The following is a 13,788-nucleotide window of genomic DNA, read 5'->3' on the forward strand; positions in this document are numbered from 1 at the left end:
TACATTTAACGAAGATGTTCATACAGTGAATTACTTTGATTTATTTAGATTTGTTTGGGCCATTCAGTGTCAACATTACGAGTAACAACAGTTTCAGCCTGTCTTGGAACAGCTCCATCTCAAGTGTGTGTTACTCTGTGGAGTGGTGGGCCAAAGGACAGATACCTGCTTTCCAGCCATTCTACGTTAAGAGGAACCACAAAGAAATAACTGGCATAACCAAGAACAGTACTATGCCCTTATTTTTTTCCTTATTAAGCTGGCTAAAATAGATCAATATACCAAAACGAAAAATTCATATATACCATGATTGTGGTCTAAACATATTTAAAAAGTTGTCGGCCTATTTAATATTCTTGTTTCATATATATTGGTAAAAATGACTTATTGTTTATACTCTGATCACTTTTTCATTTTTTTATTCTCTGATTATTATCTAGCTGTTTTGAACGTTGTCGCTCGATTGAATAGGCATTATCAGTGGTAATCAGCCGATAAATAAGGGCCAGTAAGGGCCTTCTGTGTCTAATGGTTGGCTCAGAGCATGGTTAATGAGCTAGATCACATACGGCTGTGGTCTGAAGTTTATGAGAATTATTTATATTATTTATAAAATTTTTGATTAAATGTATTTTATTTATGTCTACCCCTACCATAACCCTAATCCTAACCGTCACAGTAATGTAAAAACAGATCTGGAGTCTTTTCAATTTGGATAGCAGATTAACCACATGGATGGATGATAACAGCCTTCTGAGGCTACAAAAATATAGCATCATCTGATTTATTTATTCACATAGTGTTTTGAATTGCAGCAATGTTCCATGTTTAACCCTTTTTTTTTTTTTAAGCAGCTTTTCAGCCCAATACAAGATATTATTTCTTCCTGCACACCAGACCAGACCAAGACACCTGCAACATGAAAAATGTGAACAAAAGTGAGACAACCTATGGCAAAACCCAAGCTTATCTCTCTGAAGGAAGTGAGTCTAACTATTCATACTTATATTTGCTCTACTTATGCTGAAATATGCTGAAAAAAACACAGCAAATTAATTTCCTGGCTGGAAAAAATATGTATGCAATGCATTATATTTAAATTACAGTGTAATTACTGATTTACTGCTTGTTTACCTGATTAACTTTTAGACAACAACAACAACAAATAATAATAATAATAATAATAATATTAAAAAATAAAAATAATAATTATAATAATAATAATAATAATATCTGGTTGCAGTCAAGCTAGCATGTGTATAGATAATGTACTGTATTTATTATCAGAACATGTACAGTATTTAAAGTCAAACAGTATTTCCCCACTGATTTGTGCTTTTTGTGTATAGTTCACTAACTGTAATAGATTAGAATCAAGGACATAGATGTATTTTATGAATGAATTTAAGGTTTTTGGAATTTTAGGTCCTATCCGTGCTCCTGGGAATGTGAGCGTTTTGAATATTACTCAGCATTCAGCAGTAATAACATGGATCCCTTTGTCTGAGGAAGACTTGTATGGATTCTTATCAGGCTACTACTTGTATTACTGGAATACAGAAGACATTAATGAAACATGTGAGTATATAATTTTTCCATTTTTCTTCAGTCAGGCTTAAACCTTTACCTGTTACAGATGCACGTTTAAAGTTATTTATTTATCTTTTTTTTCACTTAAATTGTACACTAAAAAGATTAATTCCAGTTTAATACATCAACAGCATTCAGAATTATTCAAAAATAAAAATAAAATAAAATCTGATGCAAATTACTCATGGTTAATTACTCTAATTACTCACTTCATCAGTATTACTCTGTCACTGATCTTTGCAATATTGTGTGTCTGTGTATTATTAACACTCTTTTTGAAAAAAGTACAAAAACTGTCACTGAGATGGTATTTTTTTAAAGGGTACACGTTTGTTCCTTATACACTTTGAAAATGTACTCATTTCTGTGATGTAAATGGAAAAATGTGGATAAAATGTGAAAAAAAGTATGCGCCCAATTGAGTAGGATAAACTTTTTACCCAACAAGAAAAATATATAAATATAAATAAAAATAATATAAATAAATAAGTTCCAGCATTAACATTTAAAAAGTCCAAAAAGGTGAATTAGTTTTAACAGAGGATGTGATTAAAATGAGTGCGATGGGACAACATGAACAAACTTCCAGACTCACAACATTGTAAATCATCCGAAATGTGGTCATTTTAAAAGGAAAAGCCATCATCAAAGTGGTTCAGTATTATTATTTCCCAACATTGTTTTAGCTGCTGCATTCTCAATGTGTGGCCTCAGTCTCATATTCCAATAAACACTGTGCGTTCATTGCATTTCGTCTTTATCTTCTAAATCGCAAGTCATTTTTTAGGTTTAAAAAAGGCTCAGAGTGGCTTCTCCTTACTTACTTCCAGGGCTGTTTATATTTAGCTGATAAGTTGTTGAAGTTGATATTGATATTTAAGGATGAAAAAAAAACTGTAAGTTTAAACTGGAAAAAAAAAATGACTTTATTAATTTCTAGATACACAAATGAAACTGTATCAAATGAAAAATAAATATTTGCAATTTTATGTAAAATAAAATTATTGTGCGGTTTAAACATCGGTAAGTTAAAGTTGATATTTAGCCGCACCATGTTGTTGTTTCGTAACATCTTATTTTTACAAGGTGGGTTGTTAGCCCATTGCTCAACCTCCAACCTGGAGGACCAGGACATACATACATTACAGACAATTTAGCTTACCAAATTCACCTAAAGCTCATGTCTTTTGATTTGTGGGGCAACCGGAGCACCCAGAGGAAATGCACGCGAACACAGAGAGAACATGCAAACTCCAAACAGAAATGTTAACTGAACCTTTTACAACCCGAACCAGCGACCTTGTTGCTGTGAGGCGATAGTGCTAACCACTGAGCCTCCGTGCTGCTCCAATGGCTTCTCCAACATAGCTTAATCTATGCTTTTTTTTTGGTATTTGGCGTCAACTTTACAAAAAGTGACGATTTTGTTCTCAAGACTCTAATCAGCTTCTTTAGATTGAAACATAGTCAGTGACAGCATGTGTACAGTCATTTGAAAAAAATTAGTTCCATGGTTTTCCATATTACAACATAATAATATAAAAAATCTGGACTATGGTGGGTCTTAATATGTGAAAAATAAAACATTGGATCAGCAACACGTGACATATTGCACTGTGCCATTATTTATTTAACAGAAATAAAGCCAAAATGGAAAAGTCATGAGCGACAAACTTTGGACACCCAAAGTGTTAACATAATAATTGAGAGGGGATGTTGCAGTCTATTAAATGCCTTTAAGTAACTGATCATCAGTAAGTGTAAGTTTCTAAGAAAGCTAGAGGTTTGTCTATTTATTTGAGTCATTAGGTGTGTCTTAGCACAACATCAGCAATGAGATTGGAGAAGAGACTGTTGCTTTCATTCATCTGGGATGGATAATAGGTTACATTCTTTCCAAATTAAGGAGGTTTACTCACAAAAGGAAGACATTTCTATGAGACAGCAATAAATCCTAAACATAATCCCCAGGAGTTGACATCCAAGCAAATTCAACCCAAGATCAAGAAATAGCAGACAAGTTAACATGTTAATTTAGTAAGAACAGCTATAGCTGTTTTAAAAAAAAAGTAGTAGTATGGTTTAGGTTTGCAAAGATGCATCTAAACAAACAGAAATGTTTTAGAGTATGTACTTTGAACAGACAAGACCAAAGTTGAGATGTTTTGCTTTATAGCACAGTGCTACATTTGTTAAAAGGAAAAAAAAAAGCAAAAACTGAACCACAGACATCTCATACCAAAGGTCAAGGATGCTTCTGGAGGGGTGATAATGTTGGGCTTGTTTTGTAGCCACAGAAGCTGCACACTACACAGTCATTGAGTTGACAAGAACTTTTTCATTTTCCAAGGTATTTTAGAGCCAAAATATATTAGAAACCTAAGATTTTGAGGCCATACGTCTGAAGCTAAAGCTTTGCCAAAGTTAGGTCATACAATGTGACAGTAATCTTAGTAACACCAGCAAATCTACAATAGAAGAGCTGCAAACCAAAAGAATAAAGCTGTTGCAATAGTTCAATCAAAGTCCACAGCTTGTCCTGACAGAAATTGGGAGTTTATAGGCAATCAAATCATAGAGTGTCCTAAATTTTAAAGTTTTGGGAAGAAAGCGATGTTTCTTGTGGGGAATGTCCATGGTTGCTCCCTTAAAGCCTTTGACTGATCATTAAACATTCTTAATCTGCATCTAAAGGCAGAACAATGTAATATGAACTGCCAATCAATACAAACATGCACTATTTTACAATACAAAGTACATTTTCTGCATGCCATTTAAATTAAATAAAATTTTCTGGGGAATAACATTCACAATCAACAATATAAACATGCTATGTAAATCAGTCAAAAGAACAATGGCTGAGTTTTCTGATATAAATTTTTTTTTTTTTTAAACTAACAGTGCAGTCAAATCTGTTTGACTCACAACAAATATTGCCTTAAGATATACTCAAAATGAATTAAACTGCATGTTTAACCATTCATGTTCCAGAGTAAATGTATAGGTCAAAAAACTGCTTTTGGTGGGAACATGAGCAATGAAAATGCATGAAAAATGTCTTGCTTAAAAATAGTTTCAAAAATACATTTACTGTATGTAATCTAACAGCTACAGAACTTGTCAAACTACAGTGAGTTACTGGCACTCAAACTGTGGATGGAGTAAAACACGTAATGAGGCTGGGACTGAGCTGTTATCACTAGAATATTTCATGGCTCAGCCAAACAGATTAAAGAACCAAAAAGAACTTTTGAGTATATATATATATATATATATATATATATATATATATATATATATATATATATATATATATATATATATATATATATATATATATATATCAAATGGTATATAGCTTATTAGAAGTTTATAAGATACTACAGCTAGTAACGATGTATTCCATTTTAGTCAGGCGTTCATTTTGAATGAAATATGACAATCAATAGTTGAACTATAAAATGGTAGATTAATCTATAAAGAACTTTACATAGGGCGAGGCAGTGGCGCAGTAGGTAGTGCTGTCGCCTCACAGAAAGAAGGTCGCTGGGTTGCTGGTTTGATCCTCAGCTCAGTTGGTGTTTCTGTGTGGAGTTTGCATGTTCTCCCTGCGTTCGTGTGGGTTTCCTCCGGTTGCTCTGGTTTCCCTCACAGTCCAAAGACATGTGGTACAGGTGAATTGGGTAAGCTAAATTGTCCGTAGTGTATGAGTGTGTGTCTGAATGTGTGTCTGAATGTGAGTGTAGATGTTTCCCAGAGATGGGTTGCGGCTGGAAGGGCATCCGCTGCATAAAAATGTGCTGGATAAGTTGGCGGTTCATTCTGCTGTGGCGACCCCGGATTAATAAAGGGACTAAGACGACAAGAAAATGAATGAACTTTTACATAATTATACATATTTTGTCTTTAATTAAATGGCAAACATTTTATAAACTTTCATTAAATACGTTATCTATTTATTTGTTATTGTCTAACATTTCTGAAACCATTAAATGGCATTTGCTATTATTATGTTATGAATGTGTTATGTTTAATGACAACTGGAACACAAAAACACAAAAGTATGATTTTATTATTATAAATTCTGGGTGAACAAAAAAAAAAAAAAATCATGTTTCTATGCAGTTTTTAGTAATCAATGACACATGGAATGGAATTTTTTACCTTTTTGTTTTTTCCATTTTAAACTTTTACAGCCATCAAAGTGGATCCCAGCATAAACAGTTATGAGCTGCTGAATCTGCAAAGCAGCAGTGCATATAGTGTGCAGCTGTGTGCATTTACAGTGGCAGGAGAAGGAGAACGCAGTGATGTTAAGCACTTCGTCACGGATCAGCCTGGTAAACTTATGAAAAATTAATACATCATCATTTAGCTATTTGCCTTACAGTTCAGTACAGGGTTGAAGTCTGAACTATTAGCCACCCTTTTGCATTTTTTTCTTAAGTATTTTCCAAATAATGCTTAACAAAGCAATGACATTTTTCACAGTATGTCAGACAATATTGTTTCTTCTGGAGAAAGTCTTATTTGTTTTATTTTGGCTAGAATAAAAGCAGTTTTTAATGTTTAGGTCAGAATTATTAGCCTCCTAAGCTATATTTTGTTTCGATAGTCTACAAAACAAACCATTGTTATACAATAACTTGCCTAATTATCCTATGCTGCCTAGTTAACCGAATTCAGCCTGTAAATGTCACTTTAAGCTGTATGGAAGTGTCTTAAAAAAATGTCTATTAAGTTATCATGATCATGGCAAAGATAAAATAAATCAATTATTAAAAATGACTTATTAAATCTATCATGTTTTGATATGAAAATTTTCTTTCCATTAATCAGAAACGGGGGGGTTAATAATTCTAACAACAACTGTACATACTGTAGTAAATACAAGTGTGAGAGAATGTGGCTGTATCAGGAGATATAGTTTTCTAGCTGCATAGATTGAAAGAGTTAAATATGTATTGACTACATGCTTCCTTCCAGCAGAGTTCACAGCTTTGAATGGCATTATAGCTGCGATCCTTGTGGGAATAATAATTCTTCTAATAGCAGTTCATGTCAGCTGTCGGATTTTGCACCGGTATGGACATGCATTCAACCTTTTCAAATTATACAACAATATCAATCACTTCAGCAGAAGTTATTATTAATGTGATTTTTTTTTACAGAGCCAAGAAACTGCTCTGGCCTAGTATACCAGATCCAGAGAAGAGCAATGCTGTTCAAAAAATTGTAATCACCTATGAACTGGTAAGCACAGAGCAATGCAATGACAAAGTAATACTTTCCGATATTTTATTGTCATAAAACACTATTTGCAAAAAGTGGCTTTGATCAAATACATGTAATTGTGTATGTATATCTACAAATATTTGGAACACTTTATAACTACACACTATGAATCATTTATTAAGCATTAGCAAATAGTTATTATGTGTTAAGTATTAGCTCTACGTTAATAGACGTCAGTAAACGTCTATTATAAAAAATGAATATAATAATATAAAAAGTATAATGTAATTTATAACTAATAAAAAAATTATAATGTGTTTAATAATTGTATTCTCATACTTTGTTAATGATTATTTTTTCAGTACCTAATTAAGTATTGCATTATTTACAAACTAGTTATTTAAGAAGAGTTAGTGCTATTTTAGGATCATTCAGAATGCATAAATAAATTATTAATAACCTATTCAAATAAACATTTGTATATCTTATTATTCAGGCACATAGTAATAGTTCATTTTTATGTTAATAAATGCTTTATTAAGTCAATTTCATCCAGCCTTGTGACCTAAAGTAAGGACTTTGTATGCTTTATATATCAAAAAAGAAATCCAAATAAATGGCAAATAAAGGCTCGGTTATATTCTAAACAGGAATAAATAACTTTATTCATTTCTATTAATTTCAAGATACACAAATGAAACTGTATCAAATGAAAAACAAATATTTGCAATCCTATGTAAAATAAAATTATTGTGCAGTTTAAACATTGCTAAATTACATTGAAATGTTGTATCACAATATATTGTTAAATTAATATATTGTTGTTGTTTTATCCAATATTATTTGATTGTATTTATTTCTAATTGAATTTTGACACTCCTGTTATTCAGCAATGTTTAAAGTTTACAGTAATTTTCAATTTTCAAAACTGCATGAAGTTAAGGTTAATAAAGCATTTATTAACATTCAAAGTAACCTTTATTATATGACTGAATAATAAGATCCATAAATGTTGATTTCAATAGTTTATAAACTGTTTACTTATTCTGAATTATTCAAAAAGCCCCCAACTACTCTTAAATACAAATGGTTTGTAATTAATGCAAAACTGAATTTAGTAATGAACAATTAATAAGTAACAAAGTATGAAAAAGCAATTATTAAGCACAAAGGTGCTTGTCAAGAATAAAGATTTGTAGGTGAATTTATGAAAGTCTGTTAATGTAGAGATAATGCTTAACAAATAATGAACTATTTGCTAATTCTTAGTAGATAATTCATAGTGTTTACGATTGAGGTTGGGGGAAAAGGGGCGAGGACCCAAGTGCAGGGTAAATAAGTATTTATTTATAATAAAATAAAATAAAAGGCTAAATAAACAACCTTGAGGGGGAAAACATTGACAAAACACACAAAGAAACTTCACTGGGCAGGCTGGTAGGGATCAGGGCTGGACAGACAGGACAAGACTACAAACAACGACATATGATAATGAACTGGCACAGGACAGCAGACATAAGGGGATTATAAGCAGAAATAAATTGACACAAATAGGTGAACATGAGAAACTAATAATGGGTTAATAAAAAGGGTGGGACTAGACAATAGATGGGAGAGCACATGACACAAAGAGACCACACAAGCCATGCGCTCATATAAAACAAGACTAGAACACGCAGCCAATGAGAGAACTCATTAACCGCATGTTCGTATGACAAGACAAACACAACACTGAAGCACACAACAAAAGCATGCGGCCACAATGTAAACACATGCCTCGTGCTTTGACAACAGACGCAAGACAGGAGCACATGATAGATGAACACCTTACCGTGCGCTCAGACTTATGCAACGCACATGTTTCATCTCAGCACCAACCAAAACCGAAACCAACTAGACATACGCTGAGAATGAAACAGAACAAACACAAACACAAGTACAAGAGCATGTGTCCCAAGGACGCACAAACCCCACAGCCTGCGCACACCTACGACAATGCACACCCAGAGACACACATAATGACAAAACAAGTGCTCGACCCAAGAAAACTCGAGCCGAGCACAACAGGACAGGACAAAACAGAGCTAGTGTCTGGACTCTGCCACCAAAACAAGAATTTACAAGAACCCTGACATAGTTGTTGTGTGGGCCCGTCTTAGCGCCGACAATACTGCCCCCAGATGTTGCATATGCCGCTGCCAATCATTACTGAAAATGATTATGTCATCCAAATAAGCAGCGGCATATGCTGAGTGAGGGATGAGTATTTTTTCCATCAGGCGCTGATATGTTGGTGCCCCGAACAGCCCGAATGGAAGCGTCACAAATTGGTGCAATCCAAACGGCATTGTGAAGGCTGTTTTTTCGCAGGATATTGGAGTTAGGGGGATCTGCCAATAACCCTTTGTTAAATCCAATGTCGAGTAATATCGAGCAGCACCTAACCGGTTGGGCAACTCCTCAATACGCGGCATTGGATATGCATCGAATTTCGACACCGGGCTGTCCCAGTCGCTGTGGGATTCTTCTACTACACCCAATTTTAAGATATTACTCTAGCTCAGTAATGTAGTTCCGGATGTCGAGTAGCTGGCTTGCTGAGAGATGATCGCCCCCAGTGACCAGAGTGCTTGGCTGTTTCAAGTCGGTGCTCTCTGGCCCCAGCTCATCCTCATTAGTAACAAGCGTAGCCAGCGCCACCTTCTCTGGCTCCCTCCACAGCTTCAGCAGATTAACGTGATATACCTGACGTGAATCAGCCCTGTCCAAACATATCACCTCATAATCCAGATCATTGACTCGTCATGTCACCACAAACGGCACTTGGTGTAGTAAGTAATTTGGAGCTGGAAGTGGGTAGTAGTACAAGGGCTTTATCTCCCTGTGAAAATGTACATAGTTTAGTGCCCTTATCATAACACCAGCGTTGGTCATCCTGGGCATTGAGAAAATTCTCTGAAGAGAGCCACCCCAGTGTGTGGAGTTTTGCTCTTAGGTCCAGGATATATTGAATTTCATTTTACTCTGCGAAGGTTCATCCTCCCAAGCCTCTTTAACAGCATCCAAAACCCCACATGGCTGTCTGAAGTAGAGAAGTTCGAAGGAGGAAAACCCAGAGGAGGCTTGGGGAACCTCCTGCACAGTGCATAATAAGGGCTCCAACCACTTATCCAAATTTTTTGCGTCCTCGTGAAGGAATTTACGGATCATTGATTTAAGCGTGCGATTAAACCTTTCCACCAGCCCATCAGTTTGTGGGTGATAGACGCTTGTGTGAATAGATTTAACACCCAATAATCCGAAAAGTTCGCACATGGTGCATGACATGAACGAGGTGCCTTGATATATAAGAATCTCGTTGGGGATTCCCACTCGGGAGAGTATACGAAATAGAGCTTCCGCAGCACTCTTTGCTGAGATGTTACGGAGTGCTATTGCTTCCGGGTATCAGGTTGCATAATCCACTAGGACTAATGCATACCGATGCCCGCGTGCGGATCGCTCTAATGGCCCGATGAGATCCATACCAATTATCTCGAAGGAGATCTCCATAATTAGTAAGGGGTGCAATGGCGCTTTTGGGGTGGCCAGTGAATTCACCAGCTGAAATTCGCGGCATACAGTGCACCATCTACTCACATGACCATGAATGCCTGGCCAAAAGAATCCGGTTATGAGGCGATTTAGTGTGGCCGCCTGACCTAAATGTCCGGCCATAGGATTAGAATGAGCCACCTGGAAAAGCATTTCCTGATGGCTCTTTGGTACTAATAATTGGGTTTTATCTTCTTTTGTCTGAGTGTCTTGGGTCACGATACACCCTGTCATTATTGATCGCAAAATACGGATAGGAGAGGGGCTGATCAGGCTGAAGGTTTTGCCCATCAATGACTGGCACTCTTTCGAGTTCATGTCTCAACGTGTCATCACGTTACTGCTCCAGGGGAAAGTCTTTACACCGGGAAATTCCCAGCCCTTCCCCTGAGTGACCACCGTGTGACATCACGATTTGGGATTCCCCCAGCTGAGCGACACTCCCCCTATCCAGCGATTTCTTCTTCCAAGAAACACCCGCACATAAGACCCCTAATAATCTATTAAATCCAGGCCAATTGGTTCCCAGAATGAGCGGGTGTTTGAGGTGCGGGTTAACTGCTACCTTAACGCTATGCTTTTTACCCTGGAATTGAATGTCTATCGCCGTTAACGGGTAGTGAACTACATCCCCGGGGACACACCTCACCCTTACCGTGCAGCTTGCATCCAATGTTGGGTCTTGAAGCAGGCTTTGGTGGATGGAGGTTTGGTTACACCCCGAATCCACCAAAGCTTGATATGTACACCCTTTCATACTCACAGGTATCCGGTATAGCCCGTCACGATCGGGGGCGACGATTGGTGTGGCAGGGATGCGAATCAACGCACTCACCTCCTTCATGGAGCAAACTTTTGGTGCGCTATCCTCGACCCCACAGCGCCAATGCATCAGCCCAGTCCATCTCACTATACCCCAAATTAATAAAGGGACTGAGCCGACAAGAAAATGAATATATATATATATATATATATATATATATATATATATATATATATATATATATATATATATATATATATATATATATATAACAGTTTTGTCTGGTTCTCAAATCTGATTGGCTGATAGCCGTGATATATTTAAGTAATATCAGCACCTGTACAGCCTCTTTACGCTTTGTGTTTTACTCCGCCCACATACAGCCAGCAAAAAGCAGACACTACAGATCTTAAATTTAAAAGATGTTTGCTCAACTGTTTAACTGTCAGCTTATGATTTGAATCCGGTAGAAAGTAGTTCCTCATACAAAAGGGTTTTTGAGACTCTCAATGTTTGATTTTGTTTTTATATACACAATTATGCCGTCAAACTGTTGAATAAATGCAATATCACACGAGTAGCAGTGCGATATGGCTGTATATCGGCACTGGAGGTGGCACTAAGGCACTCGGCCTACGACCTCGTGCCAACGTATGCCTCCCACCGGTGCCAATATATAGCCATATCGCACTTCTACTCGTGTGATATTGCTCATATATATATATATATATGAGCATAGTTTAGCTCCAACTTCCTCCAACACACTTGCCTGGAAGTCTTGTATACCCAGAAAGAACTTGATTAGCTGGTTCAGGTGTGTTTAATTGGGGCTGTAACAAAAATATGCAGGACACCGGCCCTCCAGGACCGAGTTTGGACACCGCTGGTTTAAACCAAGTGGGAGCTGAGGGAATTTTCTCTGTGAATCCTTTGGAAAGTTTCTGCCATTTTTCTTTTTTTTTTGTCTCTAGAGTCTCCTGGAGCCACTGACCAGACAAAAGTTAGAGGAAAGTGAGGGTTGTGATTCCAGTACAGTGTGCTTCATTGAGAACAAGAGTTATGCATTTTCATTCAGCAGTCCTTCCCCTTCTCAAGCCGGTGTGAAGCTTCATCTCAGTGAAGATGAGGACAGCCTTTCCAGTATGAGTGAGATCAACCCCCCAGATACCCCAACACAAGTCCCCACCAGAGAATCTGTTTCTACAGAGACCTTCCCGCTGGACTTCAGAAAAACAGACTGCACTTTCAGCAATTCTGTTAATAATGAAGTCATGAGTTTAGAAAGCAAAGACTCTGGAGAGACTATTACAGGTTCAGTCTTCACTCCAGCAACTTCCAAAACGCCTGCTGTGGTTTTCATGAGCGATTACACCACCATGGAGATCTTCAAGCAGGTCACCATGAATGGAATTCAGAGTCCATCTATTCAAACAGTAAAACCAAGTTTTGTTGCTGGACATCCGGGACAGGATTACATTCGACAGTCTGTATTGCAATAAGTAAACAGTCTAGTAAACATGATTGATGTAACAGAACTAAAGTTTTAATACAGCTTCAGCCACAGTGATTATTTGACAATCCCTCTGGGGTCATTTATAAGCATTCATTTTCCTGTTACAACTGAACTTTAGTGACTACTCAACATCTCCCACAATGGATATATTAAATGTTCTCATTTGTTCACAAGTGTTAGTACTGACTTCTGTTTTTTTTTTTTTTTTTTTTTTTGTGATTGAAATGTTTTGAAACATGTCATTATTCAACTTAAAGTTCATTTTAAATACTAAAGTAGGTTAACTAGTTAAGTTAGGTTAAGGCAATTTATTGAACGACAGTAGTTTCTTCTGTAGAAAATCAGGGGCAAAATGTTCAGGGGCCTAATAATATAAGGCTTAAATTGTAATACATTATTAAATCTGTTTTTATTTTAACCAAACTAAAAGGAGGTAAAATGTGTCTGGCACAAGCTTCTCCACAGCAACAGAGAAGGCTCGGCTGAGCGAAAAAAATACTTCTCTGCATCACTATTTTTGTTAAACAGATTTTTGTACCTTAATTGGGTTCCAGATGCAGTTTATAAACTTGTGGCGTAGTTAAAGCGGAGTTTGATCGGGATATTCCATTACGCTGCATTTTTTACGTCTGCAATCGGGTGCTCTCTGTTTACGCAACGTTAGCTCTGTTAACTCGGTAATTTAGACAATAGACTGTTGACAGAGTAACGTTAACGTTCGTTTATAAAGGTTAAAACGATGCTTTTGCAGTTGTGTCGAATAGTATGCACTTATGAGAGTTATATGGTACGTCTAAATTACTGTCTTTTGCAGACAGCAAGATATATGCTATAGGCTAGTTAACCGTAGCATAGCTTCCCATCACTTTTTATTAACTTGAAACTCCTCAAATACATTTGGGCACCCAGAAAAAGAGTGAAAAAGAGTGAGACTGCTGCTGAGCCATTTCTTGGTCCTCCACCAAAAAAAAAAAAAAAAAAAAATCTTCAGGTTCTGTCTGGAAGCATTTTACAGTCAGTGGTGCTGCAGATAAAACAAAGTGATACTGTATGTAATGTGTGCAAAAGTGAAATCAGCAGAGAGAGATATTAA

At 36.4% G+C, this 13,788-nt stretch overlaps 1 protein-coding gene across 16 annotated transcripts in view; it reads left to right on the forward strand.

Moving 5' to 3' along the window:
- LOC100535993 (leukemia inhibitory factor receptor) overlaps positions 1-12,866 on the forward strand; it is a 56,117-nt gene extending 43,251 nt beyond the window's left edge. For 7 of the 16 annotated variants that reach the window (XM_073951485.1, XM_073951484.1, XM_073951486.1 and 4 more), the window contains 7 exons: positions 49-228; positions 855-983; positions 1,426-1,578; positions 5,787-5,930; positions 6,577-6,673; positions 6,762-6,843; positions 12,154-12,866. In XM_073951485.1, coding sequence (XP_073807586.1) covers positions 49-228; positions 855-983; positions 1,426-1,578; positions 5,787-5,930; positions 6,577-6,673; positions 6,762-6,843; positions 12,154-12,681 — 1,313 coding nt within the window. In that variant the 3' untranslated portion in view covers positions 12,682-12,866. Of the gene's footprint in view, positions 1-48; positions 229-851; positions 984-1,425; positions 1,579-5,786; positions 5,931-6,576; positions 6,674-6,761; positions 6,844-12,153 lie in introns of all 16 variants that reach the window. The other 9 variants (XM_073951487.1, XM_073951488.1, XM_073951491.1 and 6 more) reach the window with 3 other exon arrangements.
- Positions 12,867-13,788: the final 922 nt, after the last annotated feature.

This window comes from Danio rerio, chromosome 5 (genome assembly GCF_049306965.1).
Source record: "Danio rerio strain Tuebingen ecotype United States chromosome 5, GRCz12tu, whole genome shotgun sequence".
NCBI lineage: Eukaryota > Metazoa > Chordata > Actinopteri > Cypriniformes > Danionidae > Danio > Danio rerio.